The sequence below is a fragment of the Phyllopteryx taeniolatus genome, chromosome 14 (assembly GCF_024500385.1).
Source record: "Phyllopteryx taeniolatus isolate TA_2022b chromosome 14, UOR_Ptae_1.2, whole genome shotgun sequence".
NCBI classification, from domain to species: Eukaryota; Metazoa; Chordata; class Actinopteri; order Syngnathiformes; family Syngnathidae; genus Phyllopteryx; species Phyllopteryx taeniolatus.
The window spans coordinates 7583131-7610633 of record NC_084515.1 but is presented as its reverse complement, the minus strand read 5'-3'; the positions used below and the strand labels follow the sequence as shown (position 1 = coordinate 7610633).

General features: G+C 41.1%; 1 protein-coding gene and 1 long non-coding RNA gene across 2 annotated transcripts; one reads left to right on the top strand and one right to left on the bottom strand.

Annotated features, from left to right (window-relative positions):
• The first annotated feature begins 923 nt into the window (after window positions 1-923).
• On the top strand, window positions 924-15601 carry LOC133489363 (uncharacterized). The gene is made up of 5 exons (XR_009791880.1): window positions 924-2235; window positions 2617-2669; window positions 2799-2999; window positions 5519-5600; window positions 12648-15601. It is a non-coding gene; the product is annotated as an uncharacterized LOC133489363 (long non-coding RNA).
• LOC133489362 (one cut domain family member 2-like) lies at window positions 7722-21906 on the bottom strand. The gene is made up of 2 exons (XM_061798381.1): window positions 20403-21906; window positions 7722-9025 (listed from the first exon to the last, which is right to left on the bottom strand). The coding sequence occupies exons 1-2, from the start codon at window positions 21466-21468 to the stop codon at window positions 8676-8678; spliced, it is 1416 nt and encodes a 471-aa protein (XP_061654365.1). The 5' UTR covers window positions 21469-21906; the 3' UTR covers window positions 7722-8675.
• Window positions 21907-27503: the final 5597 nt, after the last annotated feature.

Sequence of the window (27503 nt, the reverse complement as noted above, 5' to 3'; positions counted from 1 at the left end):
TGTATTCAATTAAGTACTGGTTGAATATGATTTGTGAATCATTGTATTCTGTTTTTATTCATGTTTAACACAATGTCCCAACTTCATTGGAATTGGGGTTGTAATATTTTTCAATTTTTTTTTGTATATGTTCCATGTTCCTTTTTTTTCTGTGGTGTTGGTTAAAGGAGTTCTACCAAACCAGCTTTGGAAGAACTTGAAGGGCGAATACGAGAAGTTATGTCTTCCATCCCACAAGAGTTCCTTGTGAAATCAGTTAATGCGCTTCCCTGGCGGCTTGGGAAACTGGTGGCTAATGCTGGCGCCCGTATCGAATTTTATATAAAACTCCATGCAATACACTTTTTTTCTCATGTTCATTTCTTGTAAGAATTATAGTTCAGAAATAAATTACAAGTACTTAAAAATAGGGAGTTACTTTTCAATCACCCTGTATATAAGACCAGCATTGAGGAGGAAGTTTAGAAATCTAAATTTAATCTGCACAAGAAAAAAACTGAAGATTAAGATGTTGCACATTGGAAAGTGGTAAGTAATAAATATTGTATAATTCATTAATTTGTACAATTAGTGTGGGAAGTTGACCATGATATACAGTACAATTATTTAATGATAATTTCCAATACACCTACAGTGTATAAAACTGTTGATATGCGCAACATAAATGCATAATAGTTCTATTGAAACTGAAAGGAAATTATAGACATTGAAAGAAGGGTAGACATTAAAATACATCAGTTCCAGCAGTATCCACAATGACAACACAATGCAGGTATGCAGAATTACAAGTAAAATTTAAACAGAAAATAGACAGTGATCATAAAGTATTAGACTGTGTTAGATTTTCTACAGTGTATGACCCTGTAGTATGTACAATTTTCCATCCCTTTACGTAAAATTAAATACGCTTCACATTGGAACACATTACAGCGTCCATGTGTCGTACTTCTTAGTCTCAACGCTAGGTGGTGGTGCTTTACAAGTCAACGGTCATCCCTTCAAGAAGAGTGAGGGTGACGTCATGTAAACGCGTCCACTACAACAGCAACCCCCGTCGCATATAATCGGGAGAAGTAGAATGCTTTCGACACGATGGTAGTTGGTTTATAATGTAGCATCACACTATGAAACCTCACAGTCTGAAACTGCTGCCAAACCAGAACAAGCAGACTGTGTTGGCTACCCTGCTAGCTTAAGCAAACTAGTTTTGAGACTTTTGACCATGATAATCCGTCTGCTTCTAGTTAACTCGTCTCATAAGAATCGCATAAAGCGTATAGTTATAATTTGTACGTTATATTATATGTGACAAGTATGACCAGAGCACAGCGACACAGGAAAAGTGTTAGTTTCTTGGTCGAGAACTTGAAAAAATATGGCGACACGTTCCACGGAGACCCTAAAGGTTTTTTATTGATTAATTATTTATTTATTTTGCCAACTTTATGAGATGTTGCTGACCCTGCATGGGAACTCACTGCATTTTTTTTCTTTGCTTGTTTTAACTTAAAGCAAAGATAAGTGAAAGATTACCATTTTCGTTATACTGACATTTTGGAAACGTTTTTAAAACTTTTTTTAAAAATTTCACGTCCATTTTTCCTAGCCTTTGCAGTAAATTAATATCTGCTTCATATATCGGTTATTGGCCTCCTTGACTACTAATGATCGTTATCGGTCCTGAAAAAAATCTGTCTATCTCTAGATGTTATTTAATTCTTCATTTTGTCTCTTTTTGCGATGGTTATATTAATTCTTCAATATATTGTGTATTGTTGACCATACTGCAATGGTTTTATTTTGTTAATTGACTATTTTTACTGTGGCGTCAAGTTAATTTTATTTGTATAGTATAGTATAATGCATATATAAGTTATCGCAAGGCATGTTAAACATTGAGCAGGTCAAGAACCACACTCGTCACATATAGTGCGTGTATGAGTATAGGAAAACAAACGCAACCCCACTTGATCAAACACTTGGCAACAGAGGGTAGGGAAAACTCCCTCTAAGGAAGAAACTATGAACAGAAGTTATAGAATTTATCATGAGATCAAGATGACGCCTGACAATTCAATCAACAGTACTCTGCCATTGCGAGGCTTCAAATTGGATGTTGTCAGAGCAATGTGGCCACTGAGCTTTACAGTCACAGGTGTCATAAGCAGGTTGCAACGGAGAGACTGGAAGAGTCACAGAAAGGCGTATGAGTGGACGTCCTATAGTGCATTATAGGTTTGTCCTGAAATTTCACCCAAAAGCCCTATAACATAATCTTTTGTGAGTAGTACTGTATATGTATAAGTAATGTTATTTTCACAGTATCATCATTAAAAATACCACATTATTTGCTTTATCAGCTGTTTTTCCTCTTCTTTCCGTACGTTATGTTGCTCAAGTTTAGTTTTTCTTAAATGGCATTTAGGGGTAGTTATGTTTAATGGGCATTAAGATTGTGAGGGGGGTCTTGGAAAATCTCCCCTTGGGTTACACCCTTATCAATTCTACATTAATATGCTAGATTAATGTAACTAATACTTAATTCAAGAAGAATGATGGGCAAAAATGTTTATGAGTTTCCCTTTTTAATGTATGCATTTTTCTTTCCTCCACCAGATGGGAGCAGAGCACCTCATTTGGAATCCATCCCCACAAACAACGACACGCAGGTCTGCTAATTGGTTGAATCTTTATTTTCTTTGTCAGTCTGAACATACAATTTGCCCTTACGTTTTCATTGCTGTATTATGTGTGAAGGCAGACAAATGTGAGGGGTTTTTTTTGTTTTGTTTTTTTAGGAGCGATCAAGATAAGAGTGGCTCTCTGGGTGAGCGCCATTTGTGTGTTCAGTCGTGTGTATCTTTGCATGCGTGTGCAGGCATTTGATCCACATCTTCGATTAGCTGTCCGCTTAACCTGTCAGAGCCCGTCTCCCTTCGCAACACCGGAGACGGTCCTAGGTGCCTCCCACCGAAAAGGTCACTCTCCGTAGGTCAAAGGTGAACACACACACCCATCTCTCTGAGAGCCGTCCTCCTCCTTCCCTTTGCATCTCTTCTATCCAGTGTCACTGCCCTCCTCCTCCATCACTCTCTCTCCCTCCATCCTTTTTTGTCTCTTTGCTCTATTTGAAATTGATTGTCTCCTACCATCACAAAGACACTTGGTTCTGATTGATTGATCGGTTGCGGGAGAGGGAGAGAACATTGACACAGGGGCTTCCATAGCTCTGAAGGGAAAACAAATGACGCCATTTTGATGCACTGGAAAAAAGCGCCTTTCAGCAGCAGCCTGGCGATCTGTTTGTTTACACTTCGACTGGCTCCTAAAGCAGACAAACAACCACCGGCCCATCGACTTGAACAGGGAGATTAAATACAGGTTAGCTGAAATACAGCAAAACAAAAGAAACCCACACAACACAAGCCCGCTCTTGTACCTGCATGATTTAAAAACAAATAAATAAATAACATTCGGACATGTATGTGGAGACTATTTCCACACAAACGGAGGTTAACAACGGACAAAAGGTATGGGGGAAGACACAGGACTGACACTGGTGTGCATACAAATACACAATTTATACAAATACATAAACACCACATAAAAAGACACTCATCATAAAGGAATGTACTTGGAAACCAAACCCAGTCTTTTTCTCTTTCTCTGTCTCCCCCCCAACACCCCCCCCCCCCCCCCCCCCCCCCACTCCGCTGCCAGTCGAGGTACATTTAATCCTGCATTTTCAAATACATTATTACAATATCCATGCATAAAGAATTGCTCGTCCCACCCCTTGTCACAGAGGTGCTTTGTTTGGTTCTTTTTTTTTTTAAATATGGAATACACTTCAACACACAGATGACCTCAAACACAAAATGAGCCAAACAGAACATAAACAGTTTTTTTGTTAATCATTTTCTTAGTTTTATCTTGTATTTTATGATCCTGACTTTATCATACTTTGTCCAATTTTTTAAAATGTTTTTTCCCCTCAAATAGCACAGCGTGCAAACCTACACGAACAATAAATTAACTGAAAATGTCAAAGCATAAAATGCTTTACACTTTACTCACTCCTTCAGGAAAAAGTAATACAAAATATCCTTTGCTGCTACTGTAGCGTCATTGTCATTGCCAAACATAGAGATGCAGTAAACATTTGAGGTATATCGAGATGAATTGTCTACACATGCCTGCCAAAGTGTGATACCACCCTGGACAGAGGGACCAGTGAAGAGGGATGGATGGACGCGGGCCAAAGGAAAGGCAAATCGTTCCTCTTTGGATCAGTAATTAGAAGGCTACATTTCAGATACCAGGACCTACTGGGAATTGTAAACAGACACAATCATACATATCAACACTCAGATTACAAATTACACAAAAATATCTCTGGTAGTGTGTATGTGTTGAAAGTGAAATCATCTAATCTCTCTGTAAAGTGAAAGATACAGTATGCAAAATATTTTCGTATGAAGAACAAAAGTGGATTCATGGTGCCTTCTCTAGTTGCTCCCCTTTTACCCGTGTTGTGCCCCACCTTCACGTGTGTGCGTCCATTAGGGGTTGAACGATTAAAGATTTATTGTATCTGACTATAACGTAATGAAAGTCGAGTCGATTAATCGATGGTGTCATTTCAATACAGTACGACGGTCCCCAACCATTTTTTGTGCCACGGCCCAGTTTCACGTTTCCACGTGTTTCAACAGACTAGCATAGAAACAATTTTTTTAAATGGTTAAGAAAAATAAATGAACTCACCATCATGCTGAATCTATTTGTAGTAATTAGTAAGAACCGTGCGAATGATTTTCTCTTCGACGAGCCGGCATATTTCAACTTCTGTTCCATACCATAACGTATCTTAAGACGTGACATCATAGCCAGGCTAAAAAAAAAATGAAGCATTTCTTCTGTTTCTATTTTACTTGGGATTTTATTGTATTTGACGATGGCCTTTCATATGTTCCAAGTAACCGTGCTACTGACCTTGTTTTTGGTCAAATATTTCCACATGCTTGTAGCATAGAACAGCCGTACGCCATACTTTACTGCGACAAATGTTAGGACACTCCTGTTGTAAAGCGACATAAGTGTCGTGACAATACTCGTTTTTAAAGTCACCGTTTCGAAACCAGTAAAACTTTCCATCAGCAATATAAGGAGGGGTTTTAGGAGTCGTCAGTGGAGGGTTAGTAGCATGACCCCTCACCCTCGCTTTATTGGTATTCATTTGCCTAGTCTTGATTTGGGTTAGTGCGGGTTGGGATGATATAAATGAAGTTCTCGTTATCACACAGTTGTTGCCTGCACATTTTCGCACAGAACATTTTGGCAATGAAGATGGAGCTTCACTTGGCGCCCCTGCCCTCGTTCTTCGCTTCCAATCCCATGGTCTCACCGTTTCAAATATTTTAAGACTAGCTGTGATCGGAATAGCCAAAGCTAGCTAGCCTAACTGCGAATCTCAGCCCCATTTTTTGTTTGTTTTTGTTCTCTTGTACCTGCGCAGACATATGAAGATTGGTTTGCCTTGTTGGCTGGGCATTTCCCTGCTCCGCAGAGCGTCAAGAGTGCGGTGATGACAGCTGACGGTGAGTCGAAAGTCCTCTCTTAACTGGCCGATTGGAAGGCGACATGCCAAAAACACGTTATTAGTGACTCATAAACTTTGAGCTTCAAACATCGATGCAGTGTAGTAAAGTCAACTAGTCCATTAGTCAGCTTATTGGTTCAACCCCAAGCATGCGTGTTGTGTGAGTCTAAAGCAGTCCAACTCCTGGTTGAAGGGAAAAGGCCCTCAACACTTCCCGCATCGCAAAAACACACCTGTGTGTTTGTCTTGCAGCATGACTGCTCTCTGGAAATGTGTGTGCGCCTCACTTTGGACATCCGTGTGTGTGTCTGTGTCTGTGTGTAAGTCAGGTCCAGAGCGAACACAGCAGGCTTGAAGTATCTTTGGTGTTAACGGCAAAAACGCAGTCCACTCCATTCTCTGAGGTAGCTGCATACATAACTGTCGCCACCTTTTGGTATATCTCAACTGTATCACTTTCACTGTTAAAAAAAAAAAGTCCTAAAATAACACCTCTAACAGGGACTCTGTTCTAGTGCTCTACATAACAACCCGAGCACAATTAATGGCGGAGAATGCAATGAAATTGCCGTCTGATAATGAGCCTCCCCCGCTGCACCCTTTTTCTACCAGTCTCCTCTCTCGTACGATTATCTCCCGCTAGAAGATACTACACATCTAGTGGCTTTGCCCACGTACATGGATAAGAAAAACACACAAAAAATGTGCTACTTACTCATGGTAACCCCCCCCCCCCCCTGCAAATAAATCAATAAATCAACAGAGGAATGCAGTGACAGTCCAATTCAAAGGAGTCAAAGTCCAGAGATCAAGGAAGATGTCCTTCACTTCCAGAAAGTCCATCTACATTATATTCACAAAATTACATAGTCACTTGTGGTATTCCTTCCCTGTCTGTGCATAGGATCAGTCTTTTTTATATATATATATATATTTTTTTTTTTAACAAGGTGCTTTTTTTTTTTACATTTAGTATCAGCACAACATAGCACAATAGTCATGAAAGAGGAAACCATGTGTCTATGGTACTAGATTTACCCGCATCAATATTAGGGAGGGAAAAGATAAAGGAAGACAACCACAGGGACTGTAGCAAGTAGATGGACTAGATAAGACACAATGAAATTTAAAAGGTTATTTACATTTATATACTTTGTAGATCACATGAAGTGTTTTTTTTTCTGAGGTATGGATTAGGCCACATGCCCATTAGTGCTTGCAGTGGGATGGTTGTGATGACACGGGCCAAACGCATGGCAAAGAACGAGCTGCATCTGTTCACTGATTATCATAAAGAGGCAAACATCATTGGCACTCAGGATCCTATATTGTGACATTTGACCTCCGTCTTTGGCCGCTAGAACAGAGCAGAGCTCGCTCCCTGCACAGGTGACCACGACCTGTGAGGGAGTCCCTTTTTGATTGTTCTCCTTACATAACCTGAAAATAACCTCTTAGGTGGCTACAGCCATGGAACCATAGAGCTTAAGAACCTAGATGAACATTTAAGTGTGTATCAAAGGGTCAGAGTGATTACCGTATTTCCTCAAATAGTGTCCTCCGCTCTAACATGCAAACAAATAAACGCCGCTCCCCAAATAGACGCATCCTTTTTTGCCCCCAGAAAAACAAGATGTCTGTAATTTTTAAATCTTTACTATGGGGCTTTGGAAAGCAAATCTACTAACCTTTATACCATCTTTTTCATTTGTGGAAAATGTCATCAGGTCAAGGCGAGATGAAAAAGTGTTTCTTTTCAAACACAGGAAAAGACGGCACCATTTGCAATGAATCCGACGCCATTTAACCAAACAAACACCTTCGCCTGATGGCGACAACTGCTGACATAATGTTGATGATGGATTACCAAAAGCCTTCCCTCGAGTCAAGCATTCTTGTTGTATGTATTTTATTGTCGCCAACAGGGAGAATCACTTAAGACAGTATTCCACAATCACCGGGCCGTGGACTGGTCCCGGTCTGCGGGCCATTTGTTACTGGGCTATTTTAAAACAAATCTTTTTGTCTTGCTGCAAATTTAGAAAAAAAGTCAAAACTATCTTAAAATAAGTACAGTAAGATGTTTTCACTAAAAATACCATAAATTCAGAAGATTTGCCTTTTTGCAGTGGACCAGTGCAATAGAAAATAGTTATTTAAATTTTTTAATTTTTTTAATGGTTGAAAAAAAGACGAATAACGTGTTAAATCTTCTAAATGTACTAATGAAGGACTCCCCCTAGTAAACATCTGAATCCTAATGACTCTGGTACTCTCAACATTTGAGTAAATAAATGCCCCTGGCCACGATTTGAGGAAATACGGTTGTTCGCATCTGTGTATTAGTTTTTTTTTGCAGAGTGACACTCGTGCATAATGCTAATGCACTAAAGTTTCATCTTTGGTTTATGTTTGCCATGTTTTGGTGCAAGATAGAGGCTCTGACTGCAAAGAACACAGACGTGAGAAGATGTGGTTTAAATAGACAGCAGGTGGCAGTGTTATTCTGGGCCGACTGTTGCAGAGGGCACACGTAAGATGTTGCACACATGCAGACGCGTGATACACACATGCAGTGTTGCAGAGAATTGAGGAGGCATGTGTTTAGCAGGTGAAAGGAACCACTGGACACACACACTGTCCTTTGTGTGTTAGTGAAATGAGTTACTGCGGATTGCGGCCCAGCAGGCACATCTGCTGTCTGATTGTGAGGAACATCGTGTGGCTCTTGTTGGGGGAAAAAAAGCAAACCAGCACCAAACCTAAAGCAAATTAACCCTTTCTTTCTCAAGGCCTTGGCTTTACTTCAAATCCCCTTTATCCAAGACTCAACCACAGTGTGTCTTTTTTTCAGCCACGTGCAGTTATTTGTGGGCTTAAAGCTACTGTATCTTTGGTATATGAAGAGTTCACCCCTGATAGTAACATTCAGAATAAAATATATGATCTCATTCATCTGCTCATGTCATAAGCACTTTGAGCAGATGAATAAGATCTAAAGAAAACAACCACACACCCTGTAGCTCACTATATACCCGCTCCGTCCTCCGTGCTTGTGTTCGACCTTCCTCCATCAAGCCTTGGAGAAAATGCTGACCGAGGAGGTACCAGGGTGGACGGGCGAGGAGTTAGCATTGCCGTGTCTGTGAGCAGCGTGTATGTGGCCGTGCGCCCCTTGAGCGTGCTCCTCGACGTCCCACCGATCCGGACAGCGGCGGCGTGAGTTCATGAAGAAATTGGAGACGGTGGAGAGCTCCAGGCCTAGCTGTTGGGAGATGGTAAGCTGCATCTCCTTGGAGGGACGGTGGTTCTCTCGGAAGATTGCTACCAAGGTACGACGCTGCAGGTCTGTGAAGACCAGCCGCTGCTTCTTTGGCACCTGGTTGCGCTCTCGTCCTCGGTCTTCCTCCTTGCGTTTACATGCTGGAGACACAAAGGGTGGGGCAGTATGGAGAACAAGAAATGAGCAAAAAAAGAGGTTCATTTTAGTCCCTCTCAAATTCAGTTTTTTTTAAATACACACAAACTCCAGGACACCAATCTTAGATGTTCAATGACAACAAAACATGAAATGACAAGACAGTCATATGACAACAAACAATAAAATGGGACATTTATTCACATACATGACAATGTTCATATTGCATTTTAATGTATCCTTGTGATTGCTGTTATCCACTCGAATAAATCAACATCTCAAATGAACTACTATATTTTGCCCCAGGTAAAATCCATGTGTGGGTGTAAATGTTGTTACCCCAGTAAGTATGGAGCCTGTAAAGCCGTAGCGTACAATGCTGTTGTACGCAGTGCCAAGCAAAGCCAAGTCCACAAAATTGATGTGGTCGGCACTTCATCAAGTGGCGAGTTGTGGTACAGTCTAGAACAGAAATTCCCAACCACATCATCCCATGGGAAGTCAAATTTCTCTTTATAGGTCTGGAAATTATTATTTTTTCACTACAAATAATGTCTCTTTGGTCGTCTATCTATGCCAGTGATGTATAGTGACGAGCAGAAAAATTAAATGCACTTGATGACACATGGCATAATAGAGCTGTGTATGCACCTATTGTCGCTCATACAAAAGAATAATACGATGAGATAACCTATGCTAGTCCCACAATCGGCAAATTTGTTATTTCAAAATCATAATAATATCTGACACTCTAATAATTAAAGATGCTTCAGAGGTTCTATATTGCACTCCTGGTTTCATATACAGTGTGTACGGAAAGTTTTCAGACCCCCTTAAATTTTTCACTACGTTATATTGCAGCCATTTGTTAAAATCATTAAAGTTAAAATGTTTTCCCTCAATTGACACACACCACCACAAATTGACAGGGAAAAAAACATAATTGAAATTTTTGCTGATTTCTTAAAAAAGAAAAACTGAAATATCACACAGCCATAAGTATTCAGACCCTTTCCTGTGACACTCATATATTTAACTCGGGTGCTGTCCATTTCTTCTGATCATCCTTAAGATGGTTCTACGCCTTCATTGGAGTCCAGCTGTGTTTTATTATACTGATTGGACTTGATTAGGAAAGCCACACACCTGTCTATATAAGATCTTACAGTTCACAGTGCATGTCAGAGTAAATGAGAATCATGGTCATAAGAACTGCCTGAAGAGCTCAAAGACAGAATTGTGGCAAGGCACAGATCTGGCCAAGGTTACAAAAAACATTCTGCTGCACTTTTCACATTCACTGCCATTGACTGCTTTAGAAGTAAAATATCCATGTTAACTGGGAAGACTGGCAGTGAATGAGTTAAGGTTCCTAAGAGCACAGTGGCCTCAATAATCCTGAAATGAAAGACGTTTGGGACGATCAATACCCTTCCGAGAGCTGGCCGTCCAGCCAAACTGAGCAATTGGGGGAGAAGAGCCTTGGTGAGAGAGGTAAAGAAGAACCCAAAGATCACTCTGGCTGAGCTCCAGAGATGTAGTCGGGAATGTGAGAAAGTTCTAGAAAGTCAACCATCACTGCAGCCCTCCACCAGTCGGGGCTTTATGGCAGAGTGGCCCGACGGAAGCCTCTCCTCAGTGTGAAGGACTCCAAGATGGTGAGAAATAAGATTCTCTGGTCTGATGAGACCCAGATAGAAATTGTTGGCCTTAATTCTAAGTGGCATGTGTGAAGAAAACCAGGCACTGATCATCACCTGTCCAATAGAGTCCCAACAGTGAAGCATGGTGGTGTCAGCATCATGCTGTGGGGCTGTTTTTCAGCTGCAGGGACAGGGAGACTGGTTGCAATCGAAGAAAAGATGAATGCGGCCGGACGAAACCCTTCTCCAGAGTGCTCAGAGCCGCAGACTGGCCCGGAGGTTCACCTTCAAAAAAGACAATGACCCTAAGCACATAGCTAAAACACTGAAGGAGTGGCTTCAGAAGAACTCCGTGACTGTTTTTGAATGGCCCAGACAGAGCCCTGACTTAAACCCAATCGAGCATCTCTGGAAAGACCTGAAAATGGCTGCCCACCAACGTTCACCATCCAACCTGACAGAACTGGAGAGGATCTGCAAGGAGGAATGGCAGATGATCCCCAAATCCAGGCGTGAAAAACAAAGGGTCTGAATACTTATGGCTGTGTGATATTTCTGTTTTTCTTTTTTTTTTTTATTTAAGGGGGTCTGAATACTTTCTGTACCCACTGTCACACCATTGTACACTATTAGACTTCTTTAGGGTTCATTACTCTAGATAGCACCCTTGCTTCTATATACAAACATGGAGTTCTTTAGTGGTTCACAGACCACAGAAGCCAGTGGTTAGTATCCAAGAACCATATGGTTCTCATTTGGTGCTATTTTGAAACACCCAAAAGCGGTTACCATATTTGTACAAGCTTAAGAACGCCATTTGGCTACTATGTTCAACCTGTACTTTTTTAGAGTGATAGTGTTCCAACTAAACTAAATTTGTGAATAAATTGAGATGAGCTCATTATTTCAGTGGGGGTGGGGGGTGCTGATGGAAGCTTTTTGGCCAAAATCCTGCAATCGACGGGGGGCTGGTAGAAAATGTTCTAGCTGAAACCCAATCATCGATGAGAGGGTAATGATCAAAAATTTTAATTAGTGTGTTGGCCTAAGAGGCACAATATTTTTCGGGGGCACTATTAGCTGCTCAGAGGGCAAATTTTTCTGTACACATAGTGGCACATAGGGTAAAAAGTGGGTATATAATATATATAATAATAGTATAAAATAATGTATAATATGATATTCTCATTTATTTAACTATTTCGGAAATAAATCTTTGCTACTATAAAGAATTGTACAAATAAAACATTGGATTAGGAACAATAATAGTAATAATGTATATAGCTTGCCACACTATAGAAAATTCTGTAGTTTCAAAATTACTTCTGGTGGTGCGTTCAGAAACCGTTCAAAATAATCATTTTTACCAAATATTTTCACACAGGATATTTCATGCTAATCCAATTTGATCAAACTGAATTGTGAAGTTAAGATTAAATACTTTGGCATTGTGCTCCTTGTCTTCTTTAACTTTCACTTTCCTAAACTATCTCGAGGAGCAGAAGAAGGAGGAGGCGGCGGGGTCACGCGTGGATAAATCTCCTTGATTGCGGCTATTTGTGTGGCTGGTGGAATTGGAGACGTGCGCTGTGAAATGCTGACAATGACGCGGGCCGCTGTGCGTAGATGCACCGTCAGTGCATGGGCTCGGTTCTGGCTGTGAAGGCTGGAAGGAGTCTGTTCTGTTCTGCTGCCCTAAAAAGCTGCAATGATCGATTTTCCACGGTTTTCTCCCGAACACGTAGTCCAGTAATCAGGGCTCCCTTCCCCACCCGATCGATCGCCATCGATCCGCGAGACCGAGTTGTGTGTGTGCGTGTGAGCGTGGTATATTACTCGGGAGCGCGCTTTGTGACAAATGGAGAAGAAATTGTTTATCAGTAGAAGAACAAAGAGGATGTCTTGGAAAAGCCACAAATGTCTCCTGAAAAAAATCATCATCATATTAATGTTTTGTTGTGTGTGCTTGTGTGGGTCTATGCAGGAAAGGCAAAGGGGGGTGAGGAGCTGGAAGAAGAAAGGCAACAAGGCTGGCCGCAGAGTGGAGGTGGTGCATGCACATGATTGATGACTTTACAGCAGGTTTAGACAACAACAGTAAACAGATTTGACTGTGAGGAGAGATCAATATGAACGTGCACATGTGTATGCATGCATGATGAGTGACCATGCGTGTGTTTGGATCCTCATTTCTCAACGTGTTTGTTACTGCAAGCAAAGCGTCATTGCAAAATACTTCTTGTATGTGCACATCTCTGTCCAGCTCCCGCTTATTGTTGTTGTTTTTTCCTCAATTGTTTTAATTTGCCCTCAGATTGATAGCCCCCCATATTGATTGATCCAGACCATTTCATGGAACGTTTATTCAATTGGTTCAGGTAAAGCCAAGCCAGAATCTCCTCCAGGCTCTCTAAGTGCTATCTCGAAATACACTCAATACTCCCTAATGTAATGACTGAAGGCTAGTGCTAATATAGTGATAATTTAATATGTAATGCCTGTTTTCCAACAAGTTGGGCTTCCGGCCATTTCGCGATGCCAACACCGCTCTGCTTCCCCGACATTCAAATGCATCTGTGTGGCTTGGAGCTGGGGTTCCCAACCACTCAATATACAGGTTGGATCATTGAGTAAAGAAATTATTATTTCACGGACAAACCTTGGCTATAAAATCTACACACCCTTGTTCAATTTTCTGATACATAAAAAAATTAGACCGATATCAATCATTATGAAAGGTTTTCCACCATTAATGTGGAAAAGTTTACTAAAATTTCTAAACTTTATTTGGAGTTCATCTTTGGGGTTGGTTTTCTTCCACTGGAACTGGGGCCTTTGTCAAGGTGAAGGGATTTATGAACAGTCCCAAATAGAAGTCAGTGTTGGGACAAAACCTTTGGTCTTATTCTAGAAATAAATCAAATATTAGGAAAAGCATACTACAACATCTGAACTTTAGTTGGGGTTCATCAGAGGCACTTTGAATGGTGGCAGGTGTGTGCTGACTCCCGTTTAGCATGAGTTTGAATGTGACTGGTCTGAACACAGCCACATAAAAGGGTATGTAACCACATTATCTCAGTTGTTTATTTTTACTTTCACTCGCCAAAGGATTGCAGCGGGGGGAAGGTTCAACTGGGTTGTACAGGTTATAGGTTACATTAATGGTGGAAAAAAGGTTTGAAATGATTTATCTTGGTCTCATTTTTGCCCAAACTTGGCCTTTGAGCAGGGGTGTGTAGACTTTTTATATCCACTGTGCATCCAAAGACTTTTTTACTTTGACCACACTATTTCAAACCTTTTCCACCATTAGTGTGGAAAAGTCTACTAGAACAGCTTAACTTTGTTTAGGGTTAATCAGAGGCACTTTAAATGGTAGCAGTTGTGTGCTGACTCCCATTTAACATGAGTTTGAATGTTGTTGGTTAATTCTGAACACTGTCACATCCCCAGTTATGAGTTATTATTATTGAGTTATACAGGTTATAGGTCCCATTAATGGTGGGGGGGAAAATCTGAAACAATTTATCTTGGTCTCGTTTTCACAAAAGCCTGGTTCACAACAGGGATGTGTAGACTATTCATACCAACTGTACATTCATAGACTGTTTTATTTTGACCATGTCGTTCTCGCACGTCACTTTTTCTTCATGGCCAAAGGTAACAAAGCTAAAATGACCAAAAACAAACTTCGTTGAAAAAAAAAAGTAACTTTCAATTTATTAATAGCAGAGTTTTGATGAAAATAGCGAGAGTTTTCATCTCTACAGGTGATTCATCTTCCAAGTTCTCTTTGTTTAATGTGGCGGCTGGCATGGGTTTATTTGTCTGCCTCCACCTTCAAATGGGAACATCGGGGCTCCCACTGATTTTCCATAATGGTGAAATGTGTTATTTATTTATAAATGTATATATCATAGTGATAATAGAAGATAAGTTCAGACATAAAATATCCAGTAATAGATTGTATTTACTGTATGGCACGTTAGGTTGGGGACCACCGTCTTAGAGTACAATGGAGCCTCCACCCTGCTATGCAAAGGACTGAGTGCGGTCAATACATATTTCAGATAATCAATAGGTCCATTTCCAATGGTGCCCCTGAACGGTCCGCACCACAGCAATGAATAGGACCACAGGGAAGTAAAAGAGGGAGCATCTCATTAAACTGGCCGCTCTCGAGACAAGAAGAAAAGCCCCAGAGCTATCTTTAGGTGCCTCATTATCAAATGGGCCTTTCTGAAGGGACAAGTGCCCACACTCCACAGTCTCGAGTGGCTTTCGCCTCGATTCATATGTCAACAACGGCCACTTCATCTCCGCCGCCGGTTTAAGACAAAGATTAAGTCATTGTCTCCTATTCTGTGCTTCATCATTTAAGAGTTTGTGTACTCGTGTCAGGGCAGGAGGACGAGGATGGTGATAGGAATGTACAGTCAAGAGCTGTTCGCCAGATGTTGTATTCCTTTCGTTTACCACTGCTCATGCAGCTGCACACTTGCATCATCATTAGTTGGACTAGGCACTTTATTAGGCACACATGCCACTTAATTGATCAAAAAAATATTTATTGACTACAAATGTATCTTTGTTCATCTATCTATGCCAGTGACGTATAGTGACAGGCAGAAAAGGCATTTGTGAAATTGTTTTGTTATTGTTTGATGGTGTGTGTGAATTTTTTTCTCATGTCAACTATATGCCTTGGCTCAATAAAGGTTGGGAAACACTTTGGGGGGATTGAAATCCTCTGAGAAAGACATTTTTTTTTAAATTAATTTTGTAGTTGTAGTTTGCAGTGGTGCAGAACTGCAGTACATTAATATATCAAATATATTAATAATCAGGCAGGGTTTCCCAAACTTTTTCAGTTTGAGACACAAATTTGAAATATGCTTCCTATAATTTTTTTAAAATAAAATATGCTTCCTCCCTGGGACCCAAGCGTATTATAACATTTCACATATTACCATATTATGCACATGTACAAACTAATGATAAAGACATCATGAATTTCTTACATAAAAAAAGCTATTTGCCAAGAAATTGTGTGATCAATAAAACAGCTTAAAGCATTTCACCCTGACAATTAGTTACACGTAGTAAAAATTGACCTGTGACCAATTTTGGGTAACCGGACTATTAGAAACACCTCTCACTATGCAGTATTCTTCAACACTGCAAACTACATTGAAAGTATTTTTAATTAAAACAGCATTATTATCTTCATAAAGGTGCAATTGCAGTGATTTTCAGGCAATCAAGTACATATTAAACTTTTCACATTATTAAGTGAAGCCCACTTAAAAATCAATATTTGTGGTAACTACAAAAGAACAGGCAATCATAGGAAAGGTTAATTGAGGCAAATTTGCCAATTGCAGCAAATTATAAATTTCTGTGTGTTTGTGTGTGTGTGTGCGTGTGTGTGTGTGTGTGAGAGAGAAATGAGGACGGGTGGGGCTTTGGGGGTGGTGGGGGTGCAGACGGTGAACTAACCGCACCGTGCTGCTGCTAGTCGACCCCTGGACGGAGGGATGAGATCGGGCTTTGTGTGCGGCGAGACGGGCCCTCTCCCGCCCTGGACGGACTACTGTAAGGCGAGAAACAGTTTTGTGTCAATCACTGTGTGTCACACCTCTCAAGATGTACGCTCATAGATAGTATTGATCAGATTATAGGCTCTCTCATTGCCGGACAGAATGGTGCAGCACACAAGCACACATGCAGCGGCAAAACGCCCGCAATTGATCAGGATCGGATTATTTGAAACATTTCCTTTAGTTGTCAATTGAAAGTGCGCGTTGTCTTGTCGAGACAAGCGATGGGAAGCATTTGAATGGCTTGTAAACGGTCCTATTGGCGTTTGTTTTTTATGCCTTCTCCGTTTGTCTTTAGCGTTGCCTTCAATACGAATTAAGATAAAACGCCCAATTTCACCCGAGAGACTTTTTCCAACTCTGTGTTTTATTTTCTAAAAGACAAATATAACCACGAAAAAAAAGTATGTAAAATAAAAATTTAAATCTCTGCGACAAAAAAATAATTAAAGTGACACTTTTGTTTTAATACCTTCATCTCTCCCTTTGTAATCAAATATATTAAACTAAACTAATAAACTAATTTAACCTTTTACCACCTGTTCCACGGCATGATGTATGATTCTAAATAACTACATGAAATAATTCAAAAGGGTTTAGCTAAAATATATAAATTATCAACCTCAAGTTTTAAGAACCAAGCCTCAAATTTATTGCATAGTGACGGTTTTAATCATGCATTTCTAAGAGACAAACCCGTTTGACTTTTTACAACCAGACTTTACTGTTAGTGTGGCGCGTGATCTTATGGATCTCCAAATTAGAACTAAATCAAAATGACAAGTCTAAACCGTGCAGGACTTACAAACAAGTAAACTGAAGCACCGTGCTGCCATTTGCTGGATATATTTCAACTCTCGAGCCTCATTAAATCTTGCACACAAATCACATTTATGTCATAATTATGAGATTGATCACAGTGTGGCCTGGTAGCCATGAAATCAGGAGGAGGGGAAAAGAATGATTTGTTCTGTACGTCATGAAAGATAATTGCAAATATTTGATGAAGGGAAGGGGGGGGTGTTTTGATATCGAAAACTTTGCAAATCTCTTCCTTGCACTCTCACATAATGATAATTAGGCCACACTTGTGTTATAGGAGAGAACGGGGAGGAAATAAGGGTGCAGGGCAAAGGAATTATGCTATGCGCTGGTCCATAGCCAGACGTGAAACGAGGAGGAGGAAACAAGGGAAGGAGGGAAGGAGAGCAGAAGAGAGGAAATCGATAGCGATTCAGAGCGAGTCAGATAAGCCTGAACAATGTATAGCGCAGACACACTCTAGAACAGTCACACACACATGCATGTCTCCATAAAGATGTACTGTATTTTACAAAGGCCATAAAGCAAGCCTTCAAATCAAATGACATCACAACCTTGCATACCTATGAGGATTTGCTGACATGGACAGAAAGGAAGCACAATTCACTCTAAACACGGATGCTCTTTGTAAAGCCTCTTTGCGATCAAGTATCAAACATTGGGCAACTCTTTTGTCGCAATTTGGCCACCCATTGTCTTTTTCCGTCAGAGGATGTTGAGGGGTGTACTGGCGAAACCACTTACAGCGCCCTTTTTGTGCGACGATGCCGTGAGATGGGAGCGTTAACCACAGATTGGACTTTGCTTACCTACAAGATGCTGTTACAAGCAGCTTACGCCGCCACTTTCTGCCTTTCTACCCTCCGTCTCCCTCATACTTATCAATTATTAAGGTCGCTATTGATCCTTTCACTAGCCAGCCTCTATCAGGCTGTTCACACAAAGCGCAGACCTGGCTGCCTTCACTCAATCAATGGCATCTCATAGCCCTATACTGTACGTGCAGCGCTTATATTCCACGTCATTTCACCACCTCTACACTATCTGAAGCTGGATCCAACTCAGGATCATTGTTTGTGAAATGAATTGATAGGAATATCTGATGATAGGCAAGTTGGATCGGCATTAGAATGAGCGCAAGGCTTTGTTGGTTTTAGCTCATCTTTCACCCATCCATTGTATTCAGTTTTTCAAGCTAAAAAACATGAACAACAACTTGCCTGCCTGTTAGCCAGAAGCGTTGTGTTTTTGTTATGACGTTCCTGTCATGCTGCAGAGCGTAGAGGGGAAATATATATCTATAGAAAGGGGGAGGGGGATTGGGAAAAAGAACTATTGATCCCCTATGTGCAAAGCCAGGCAAACAGAAAAAGGACGGTGTTACCCTATTAATGACACTCAGAATCTCGTCTGATAATCCCCATTTATCGAGCCATCCATTCAAATACCTGAAAATTCTGGTATTTCTCCATGTCGCTGTTCTGTATTAACGTCACTAATAGAATGGTGGGACGTTTAACACCTCACACTTTTGTCCCTTGTCAATTTAACAATTCCGGCACTATCCCCCTTAGCTGGGTTTTATGTAAAATGTCGGGGGGCAGTTGCGGGGGGTGACAGGTCTACTGTTGTTCTCATGCAATTTGTGATGCATCTCTGTGTAAAGGACGCTTCCTATCTGTCTGTCTTTGTGTTTCTCATCCTCTATTGAGCCAAGGCACCCATGTATTAGAAACATCTCACAACGCACCGCCGAACAAAAAATATCACAAAAAGTATGAATACTGAATGAAATAACGATGATCTCACTCACAAATTGGCTTAGTACTAAATCTGGGTCTGCTCAGTTGAACACAAACCTTTTCTCTTGTATGAATGGCAACGGTGCAGATTTATTGAACTGAAGAGGATTTAATTGTTCTGCCTGTCACTACACGTCACTGGCATGGATAGATGAAGAAAGATATATTTGTTATTAATCAATAATTTCAGTGAAATTGGATAATTTCCCACGGCACCCCTGACCTCTTAGGACACCTGATCACACCAACTAGCCACAACGTTATGACCACTTCCACAAAATAAGTATATCAAACATTATTCCTTTACAAATGTGAACATGCCCAACATTTTTATTACTGTGGTTGTAGTTTGCAGAGGTGAAGCTGAAATGCATCATATGAGCGATCCTAATATTTCTTTACTCTCATGTTACTAAGCAAAATATTAGCTACGTCTTTCTGTTATGATGCAGTACAGTTCAACAACCAATAATAAACATCTTGTCAAATGAATTCCTCACTTACATTGTCAAACAAAACGGAGCATTATTTTTGTATGAGGCAGACGATTTGCAAATGTTTACATTTCTTATGTTACGTTGTGATTGACACTTTCACACGATAAAAGAGCAGAGATGTTTATGTGATTACAGATAACATACAAGCTATTTTGACACATAGCAGCTAAATGGTGTAATCCAAATATTAGAAATTCAATTTAAAACCTGCAATTAAGTATTTCACTCATCAAAATAGTGTTAAACGCGCACATAGCGCCCACTTTTAACATCTGTCTTGTGTTCCAATTTTAGAAACTTGACAACAGGCTGCTCAACGAAAAGTCGCACGCAGCGTGTGGTTATTGCGCCTTTCAACTCCCGATACGAGTATCGATCCGCGTGCCACATTTAAAAGGGAGAGTGGGAACTGGTGTATTGATCAGGCAGCCTGGGGTCACCCCCGCTTTCTCCCTCGTAAAGTTGCCTGACAAGGGCACAATCTATTGTTTACAGTCTAGAAATGGCTTTTAAAAAAAAAAAATAATAAACTGTGGGCGGTTGATTGATGGTGTTTTGGAGCTGAAATCTGAAAGACAAGATGCAGTTTGTAAAAGTAGAGAAGAATGTTGCTTACGTTATAGGTCTGCGATTCCCAACCAGTGTGCCACAATTTCTCTTAAATGGTCAGAAAAATATGTATATCTTTCTTCAGCTATCCCTGCCAGCGACGTATAGTGACAAGCAGGACAATGAGTTGGCAGAAGATCCTTACCTCTATATCGGCTTTTTGTGCCATTTTTGTCGGGTGGTGCATGTTCCATGAGATTTTTAGGAATATCAAATATGTAGGTTGGCTTAATAAAGCTTGGGAAACCCTGCTGTATGGGTGTATTTGTGCTGAAGACTGGCCTTTGTTGTCGCGGCATCAACTGTCCATGGTGCTGAAATGTGAGGCCCGTGCAAGTTGAGTGGGTCCTTTTACAAGTTCGGATCAATTCCGTGATGTCACAGTGATAAAATGACACTTGCTTACCGGCCAGCCTCAGAGCAGACATCCGCTGGAACTCGGGCTCTTGCAGCCACTTCCACATCCTCCTAAACGTCTCCCGGCCGGACTTAAGCTTACTCCAGGGTTTCGGGTTCCGGAGCAGGTCCGAGAGCGTCCCCTGGGATCGGCTTAGGATCCTTTGGGCGAATATGGCCTGCGGGATGGAGTATCGCTTCAATTCTGCCGTTATTCTCTGGGCCACTTCCTTGGTGTTGATTTCCTCCGCCTGGATGCCCGAGCCCGCGCCCCCCTGCCCGCTGCCGTGGCCGTGCCTCTCCCGGTCCCCCAGCATCGCCGCGCCGCCGGGCTGCGAGTGGAGGTGGCCGTGCGGGTGGTGGTGCATGCCGTTCAGGTTGGAGATCATGCCGTGGCCGTGGCCCCCTAAGCTCCTCGCCAGGTGCTCTTGCTCGCTCCTCGACAGCATGGAGGCGTGAGACTCGAACCCCGACACCGGGGAAAGCATCTTGGCTTCGGCGGAAAGGTGCGCGCTCGGCCCGTAGGACGAGAGCGGCTGCTGGGGGTTGTGCAAAGAGCCCAGGCCGCTGGGCAGCGGGGACAGCGAGCCGTGGCCCATGCCGGACATCTCTTTGGGGTAGTGATTGTACAGATTGCCCATTGGGGCGAGCCCGCGGTGGTCGTCCCGCATCAGCGTGAAGCTGCCGCTGACGTTCCCGGAGGAGAGGCGCGGGTGGGCCGCGGCGTGGTGGTGCGAATGCGGATGGTGAAACTTCTCCGACACGGTGGAGATGGGAGGTAGATGCTGCAGCGGGGCCAGGGTCGTGTACGTGTTGCTCAGACTCATCGCGTTCTCGCACATGCTGATGGACGGGTGCATGTGTCCAGACAACGAGGATGGATCGGGCCGGTAGTCTCCGCCGGAGCTCTCCAGGATGGAGGTCATGCCGGAGACCATCGCCGAGCGCCCGCCGGGGGCGTGCGACACCAGATTCCGGGAAGCGGAGCTGGGGGAAGGCGACGGCCGCGAGCTCATCAGGTTCCCCACCTGGGAGTGCGAGGAGATGCTGTGGATGTTCTCCATGGTGAGCTCCATCTGTTCCCCCTCCGAGTCTCTCGCTCTTCCCTAAGACTCCTCGCCGTCCCGGAGTGCTAAAATGACCAGAACATGTGAACACCGATCCATCGATTAGAAAACTTCGATCGGTCCGATTCGGGCGCGGAGAACTTGTGCTGTTCCCACGCACGCAGGTGTGGCGCGTCCTCGCAGCGTCGCGGAGCTTTAAGCGTGCAGCGTGGATGTGCGCGGTTATATCTCATCTCTGATCCAACAGCGCTCCCATCTGCGCGTGGTTGAGAGGCGTGGACGCGCATCTGCGGGCACGCGCGCGAATTGAGCCTCCACTTCGCTTGTAATTGCGTGGCAATAAAAAGAGGTTGAGGGGTGGGAAACATGGAAGAGCAGATGATCCCCGGGAATGCAATTCCGAGTGCAACCTCAGAGGATCTGTTAAATGCATTCAAAATGAGTCCGCTAGTGTTCCAAATATATGACAATATATGACTGGTAAAACTTCTGTTCGATATTTGCGTCCTATTTTTCTTATTCGTTGAAAAAAATAAAAATAGGACTGAAATATGTCCTGAAACATGACACCCCTTCCTGATTTATTGCGGAGGCTGTGACGTTTGTATTTCTCGCGCGTCTTTCTCTCGAATCTTTGCAGATTCGAGAGAAAGAGAATTAAAATAAATACTAAAACATAATCCAGGAATCCTGTTTTTGCACAATTGTTTTGCAGATCAACTTTATTTTGGTTTTGCTTTGTTTTGTTTTCCCACACACTGTATGGTTTTGCATTTATACGCTTAGTGATAAAGCTGATCGAAATATTGACTGACAGAGATTAATGACGAAGCTCGGGTGGAAGGGGGCACGGGGTGGTGTGCTTGTCGGGGGGCGGGGTTATAGAGGTCACGAAGTTGGAATCGAGCAGGGACGCTGCTGCACGTCACTCCGGTTTAGCCAACTTCGCCAAAGAAAGAGTTGAATTTACAAAATTTGTGCGAAAAGAAAAAGTCAACACGTTGTAGATGACCAAACCAAATACGACATGCAAGTACACATTGTCAGAAAAGCAACAACGTATTATGTTGCATTGTAATTAGGCCTATTGGTGTACGAGCAGCAAAGTAATGTGTTGATTAATAGTGTTGATTCATTATATTTTTTCCCACTGCGTAATTCGCACTATTTGGCGTTAAATCTTCTCATCCTTTTTAATCCCAAATGGCAAAATCTCCCAGTAAATATCTCTGAATGGAAAAAGTAAAACTACAAATAATCAAATAAAACACCACCATTTAGTCAAATAAAGCCTCCTTCGAGCTAACGCGAGTGAACTTAATTGCAGGGCTGTCGTGCATGATTGCTGGATTTTAACACTTTCAATACAAATTTGGTGCGTGAATAAACGTGTCTTTTCATCCAATGAAGCTAAACAATTAAAATAGAATTAGGTGCATCAATATTTTTTAAAAGGGCTTCACTTATCCTCACAAAACGAACAGAGAACTAAATACTGTGTGGACGCGTGTGTGACGTGTGTGTGTGTGTGCGTCTCTGTGCGTAATATCTAATATCACTTAAATGATTAAGTATATTTCGATTCTGCAAAAATATTGCTGGCAAATTCAAGTGAAAACTTGCATGTTTAAAATCACTGTTAAAAAAGTTATTGTAGTTTTACGTTGAAAAAAAAGCATAGCCTACTATATATACAGTTCAAATATTAAAGTTCAAAATTTATTTGAAATTATTAATGGTCTAACTAATACATTCTCGCCATTTATACGGAGCCTAACAAGCTTTAAAAAATAAAATAATAATAATAATTACAAACACACGGACACTTTTCAAATATCTGCGGATGAGGCCTCACACAACCAAAGCTTGATATTCTTTCTGCATTTATGGGGCGAATGTAATTCGAATGTAATGAGACGTTCACAAAGGAGAGCACAAACAGTGCCCCGCGTTATTCTCGGATATGATACAGCTCCGTGGTTAAGCTGCTTGTTTCCCAGTTGCGCGATTGATTGCAAAGTTCGATGTATCGATCATCGATCAATTCACTCACACTCGGCGTGCTTCCCTAAATACAGAAACGGTTTTTTTCCCTCCTTTTTTTGGTGCTGCTTTATTCTTTTGACCTGTGCTTTGCCAACGCGTCACACCAGAAACACGCTGGATAAAGTAAGTGGCACGCAGCTTGTTTTATTGTCTAACGAGCCAAAAAAAAAAAACTTATGGAACCCCCCCCCAATAATAATTGATAATGGTCGTGGCCTACTGTTTGTCTACGTTGAAGTGGCAGATGGGAAGGACGCAACACCAAAGCGACCGAAAAGGAGGTACATTTTTGTTTTATTTATTTGACTTAAACTACTTTGTTCTTTCTAAAATCTTTTTTTTTTTTTTTTTATGTCCTCCTCCCTTAAATATACCCCGAATACATAGTTCTAAATCTTCCTTTTGGAGGCCATAATATATGGAGTGTTACGTTGGAACAAACTTATTGAATTTAGATACACATGTAAAGTGTTAAATGGTGCAGAGAACAGTATCGAGCAGCAAAAGTTGCTTATTTTCTGTGCAAGTATAGCAGATGAAAAATGCATCGATGCTTTAACTCAGAGTTTGCCTCATTATCCACAATTTCAGGCTCAAAATCATGGGTGAGATGTAAATATTAAATGTTAAGGATGAAATAAATCTTTAATATTGGATAAAAGGCTAAATAAAACCTGTAACCTTGACTGTAACTCAGATACATTTAAAGGTGCAAAAATAATTGAACTATTTAATTTATTTCTAAACCTTTCAACGACGTGTGTGAAGTTATGAAACTGAAAGAGAAATTAAAAAAAACGACTTAATCTAGATATAAGATGTCCATAAGTATTACAATATTACAGAATTTGTGATGTAAATTCTGTGTTTATTCCAAATGTGGTTGAGGTTGTTTCTATGAAGGTAATGTGCAACATGGAGGGCAGGTGTTATTTAAATCAGACTCCCTTGATAGTGTTTTGAAAATGTCAGGGTCAAACTCTGATTGGCATTTTAAAATCTATCGCATCAAAAAAGGAACGGAAAATTGTTTTTTTTTTTGTGGTTTTCATTGAAAAACTAACCTTCAGAGGTAAAGGTTGGTTTTAGCTTTTTTTTCGTGTTTATGTTCTTCAGAATAGACCATAGTTTTCAAAATGGATAGTAGTTTAAATAATATTTAGATAAACATAAATCTAATATGTCATGGTTGAGAATATGTCTACCTCACTTGGGCATGTAAATAAAATGTTGCCTGTTTTCTTAGAAGGCCGTTTTGAAATATGAATAGGAAGGCAGGTGACAAAGTCCTCAAATATTATTACTTTCAGATTTATTGATTGACTGATCATTGAATTCATCTTTCCCCCAAAAGACTTCTATATCAAGTGTCAAATGTGTTGCGACCGTCTCAGATTATGAACCTCCTTCGTTTGTTTAACATTTCGGCACAGTTATGATGACATTTTTATTAATCATGTCTGCTTATCAATTGAACCTGCGCAGCAATAAAACTGCTGCTGTATCCATATCCTCTTAGGCATGGTTGCTAAGTAACAGATGAAAAGACGTACTGAGACCGAATGGTCAATCAATTGCTGTGTGTGTTTAAGTATGGCGGCGCAATATTGCCTCTGCACTTAACTAACTCTAAAGTTATTTCTACAACCACGTTCTGTTTTTTAAAATACTATTTCATCTTCTGTACATTGATCAACACGCCAAATAAACACGTTTTTGTTTATTTCCATTTCACTTACAACCACATAACATCGTCTTCAAACGTTTCCTATCCAAAGGTCATGGGTCGCTTTAATTCTCCTTCTAGGGATTATGGGTTTTTCATTTCAGCACTCGGAGCAGGTAAAGCCTTGGGAAGAAAACTCTTATCTTGCCCATACAGAGGCAAAGCAACAGATTATGAGACATAGGCTGCAACAAAGCTAGAAGGGACGCATTGGACATCATTGGCCTGCTCCAAATCCAACAACTACAACAACAACAACAATCTAGAAAGGAAGAATTAGCAGAGCCGTTTTGAAAGTTAAATATATTGTACTGTTTATCTCTGGAAAATTCACAATAATACATAGTCTGCATACTTTTTGTGTATACACTGGTACCTTGAGATACGAGTGACCAAGCATGCACATTTTTTAGATACGAGCTATCGTTTGGCTGACGTTTTTTTTGTTTGTTTGTTTGTTTGTTTTTACTTGAGAGCGAACATTTGAGATACGAGCCCTGTATGATGGCAGTGAAAATAACTCACTTTACAACAAGCAGCAGTTTGTCAGGAAATGAAAAGTTCGTCAAAAAGAGGCTTCAAGGTGTTTATTGCCACTCCCAGTTTAATTTCACTGTCAAACTGAACCTAAAACAAAGACAATTACAGGTGTATTTAAAAAAAACATCCACATACCTTTTTCTTATTAATGTCTGTTTCGCTTAATGTAAACAAACAATGCAAGACGCCATAGATGGGCTAACGAATGTCACATTAATATAACCCTTCAAGCAATGGCTATTTGGACGCAAATGGTGAAGCAACACAGATAGACAGACAATATACCAATACTCACAGGCATATATTCTTTATCCTTTGCGAACAAGGGCTAATATTACTGCTGATTACTGAGTCATTTGTGAAACTCTATTTAGTGCCTCTCTATGTCTGTATTATCCTGCCCCCAGGTGATAGGTAATTCAAAAACACATTCAGCATTTTTGTTTTATTTTATTTTTTTTATTTCATTGGGTTAATGGCATTTCCATTCATTTCAATGGGGAAATATGATTTGAGGTACGAACTTGTTCTCATATCTCAAGGCACCAGTTTACTAATACCTCATAGGGAAGTGTTAAATGCATTATCAGAATATTTTCTTTGCGTTTGCAAAAATAAGAAGCCACATTCCGCAACTCTTCCCTAACATTATTTTTTTATCTCAAAGCATCATCAGCGCTTCGTGTTGTGCCTGTACTTAATACTACAACCCACATGTTCATCAGATAGATGGATGGCTGTGAAAATGTGAGAAATATGCCACTTTCATACACTCCATTGATTTTAAGCCCTGAACAAAGACAGACAGAGAAAGATGAAGACAGAGAGCAAGAAGAGGTGGAGGCAGAGAAATGAGAAATAGATGAAGCGGCCCTTGCCAGGTTTACATATTCTTGTTTTATCCGACACCGGGGCCACATAAGGCTCTGTTTGCCAAATATTGATGATGCTAAGGAGACAAAGTCATGTACATTTAACATTTGGTTAGTTTAAAAGTTCTGTTTGTGAGCAACAGGGAAGAGAGAAGGAGAGAGAGCCAGGCTGGTGTTAAGGTGATTAGTCTGGTGGGTTGGCGATAGAGAGAGTTGATCAATAAGCCATCGATCTCCCATTGCAAGTGTCAGGGGGGTAGTGGGAACAAGAGGAAGGGGGTGGAGGTTGGAGGTTGGGGGGGGGGGGGGTTGAGCAAGGATAGGGAGGGAGTCGGGCCTGGCTTGACTTTTAAAAATCCTTTACTCTGCGGATGACAAATAACCCATTAGATCGCAGGAGAGCTGGAAAATCTGGAGAGCATACTGGAACACACACAGACACACACACACACAATTTAACCACAAATGTGTACACTAGTGCAATTTATAAATGTTCCAAATGTTCCTCAGTTTTAACTAAGTTTTCAAAGTGTGAGCAAGCCCCCCCCCCCCCTCCAACCCCTCAACATTGGCCTCCAAAAAATCATTGGAGTGTGGAGAAACTATTGAGTCCAATGCAGGGAAGTTACCTAGCAGACCATTACTTCCAAGAGTTACTGTAGGCTGAAATATTCACTGAAGCAAGCCTCACTCGATAGTCAAGCCCGAGGACTTTTAAAATGTTTAGCAATTAAGTCTTTGAGCAAAAGGTGAGCATTTTGCACACAAGTGCAAGCAAAGCGCTACATACACTTCGATGCAAAAGGGTTATGCTACTGTTAGATTTGTAGTTTAAAGCACTGTTTCCCCAGCTTTATTGA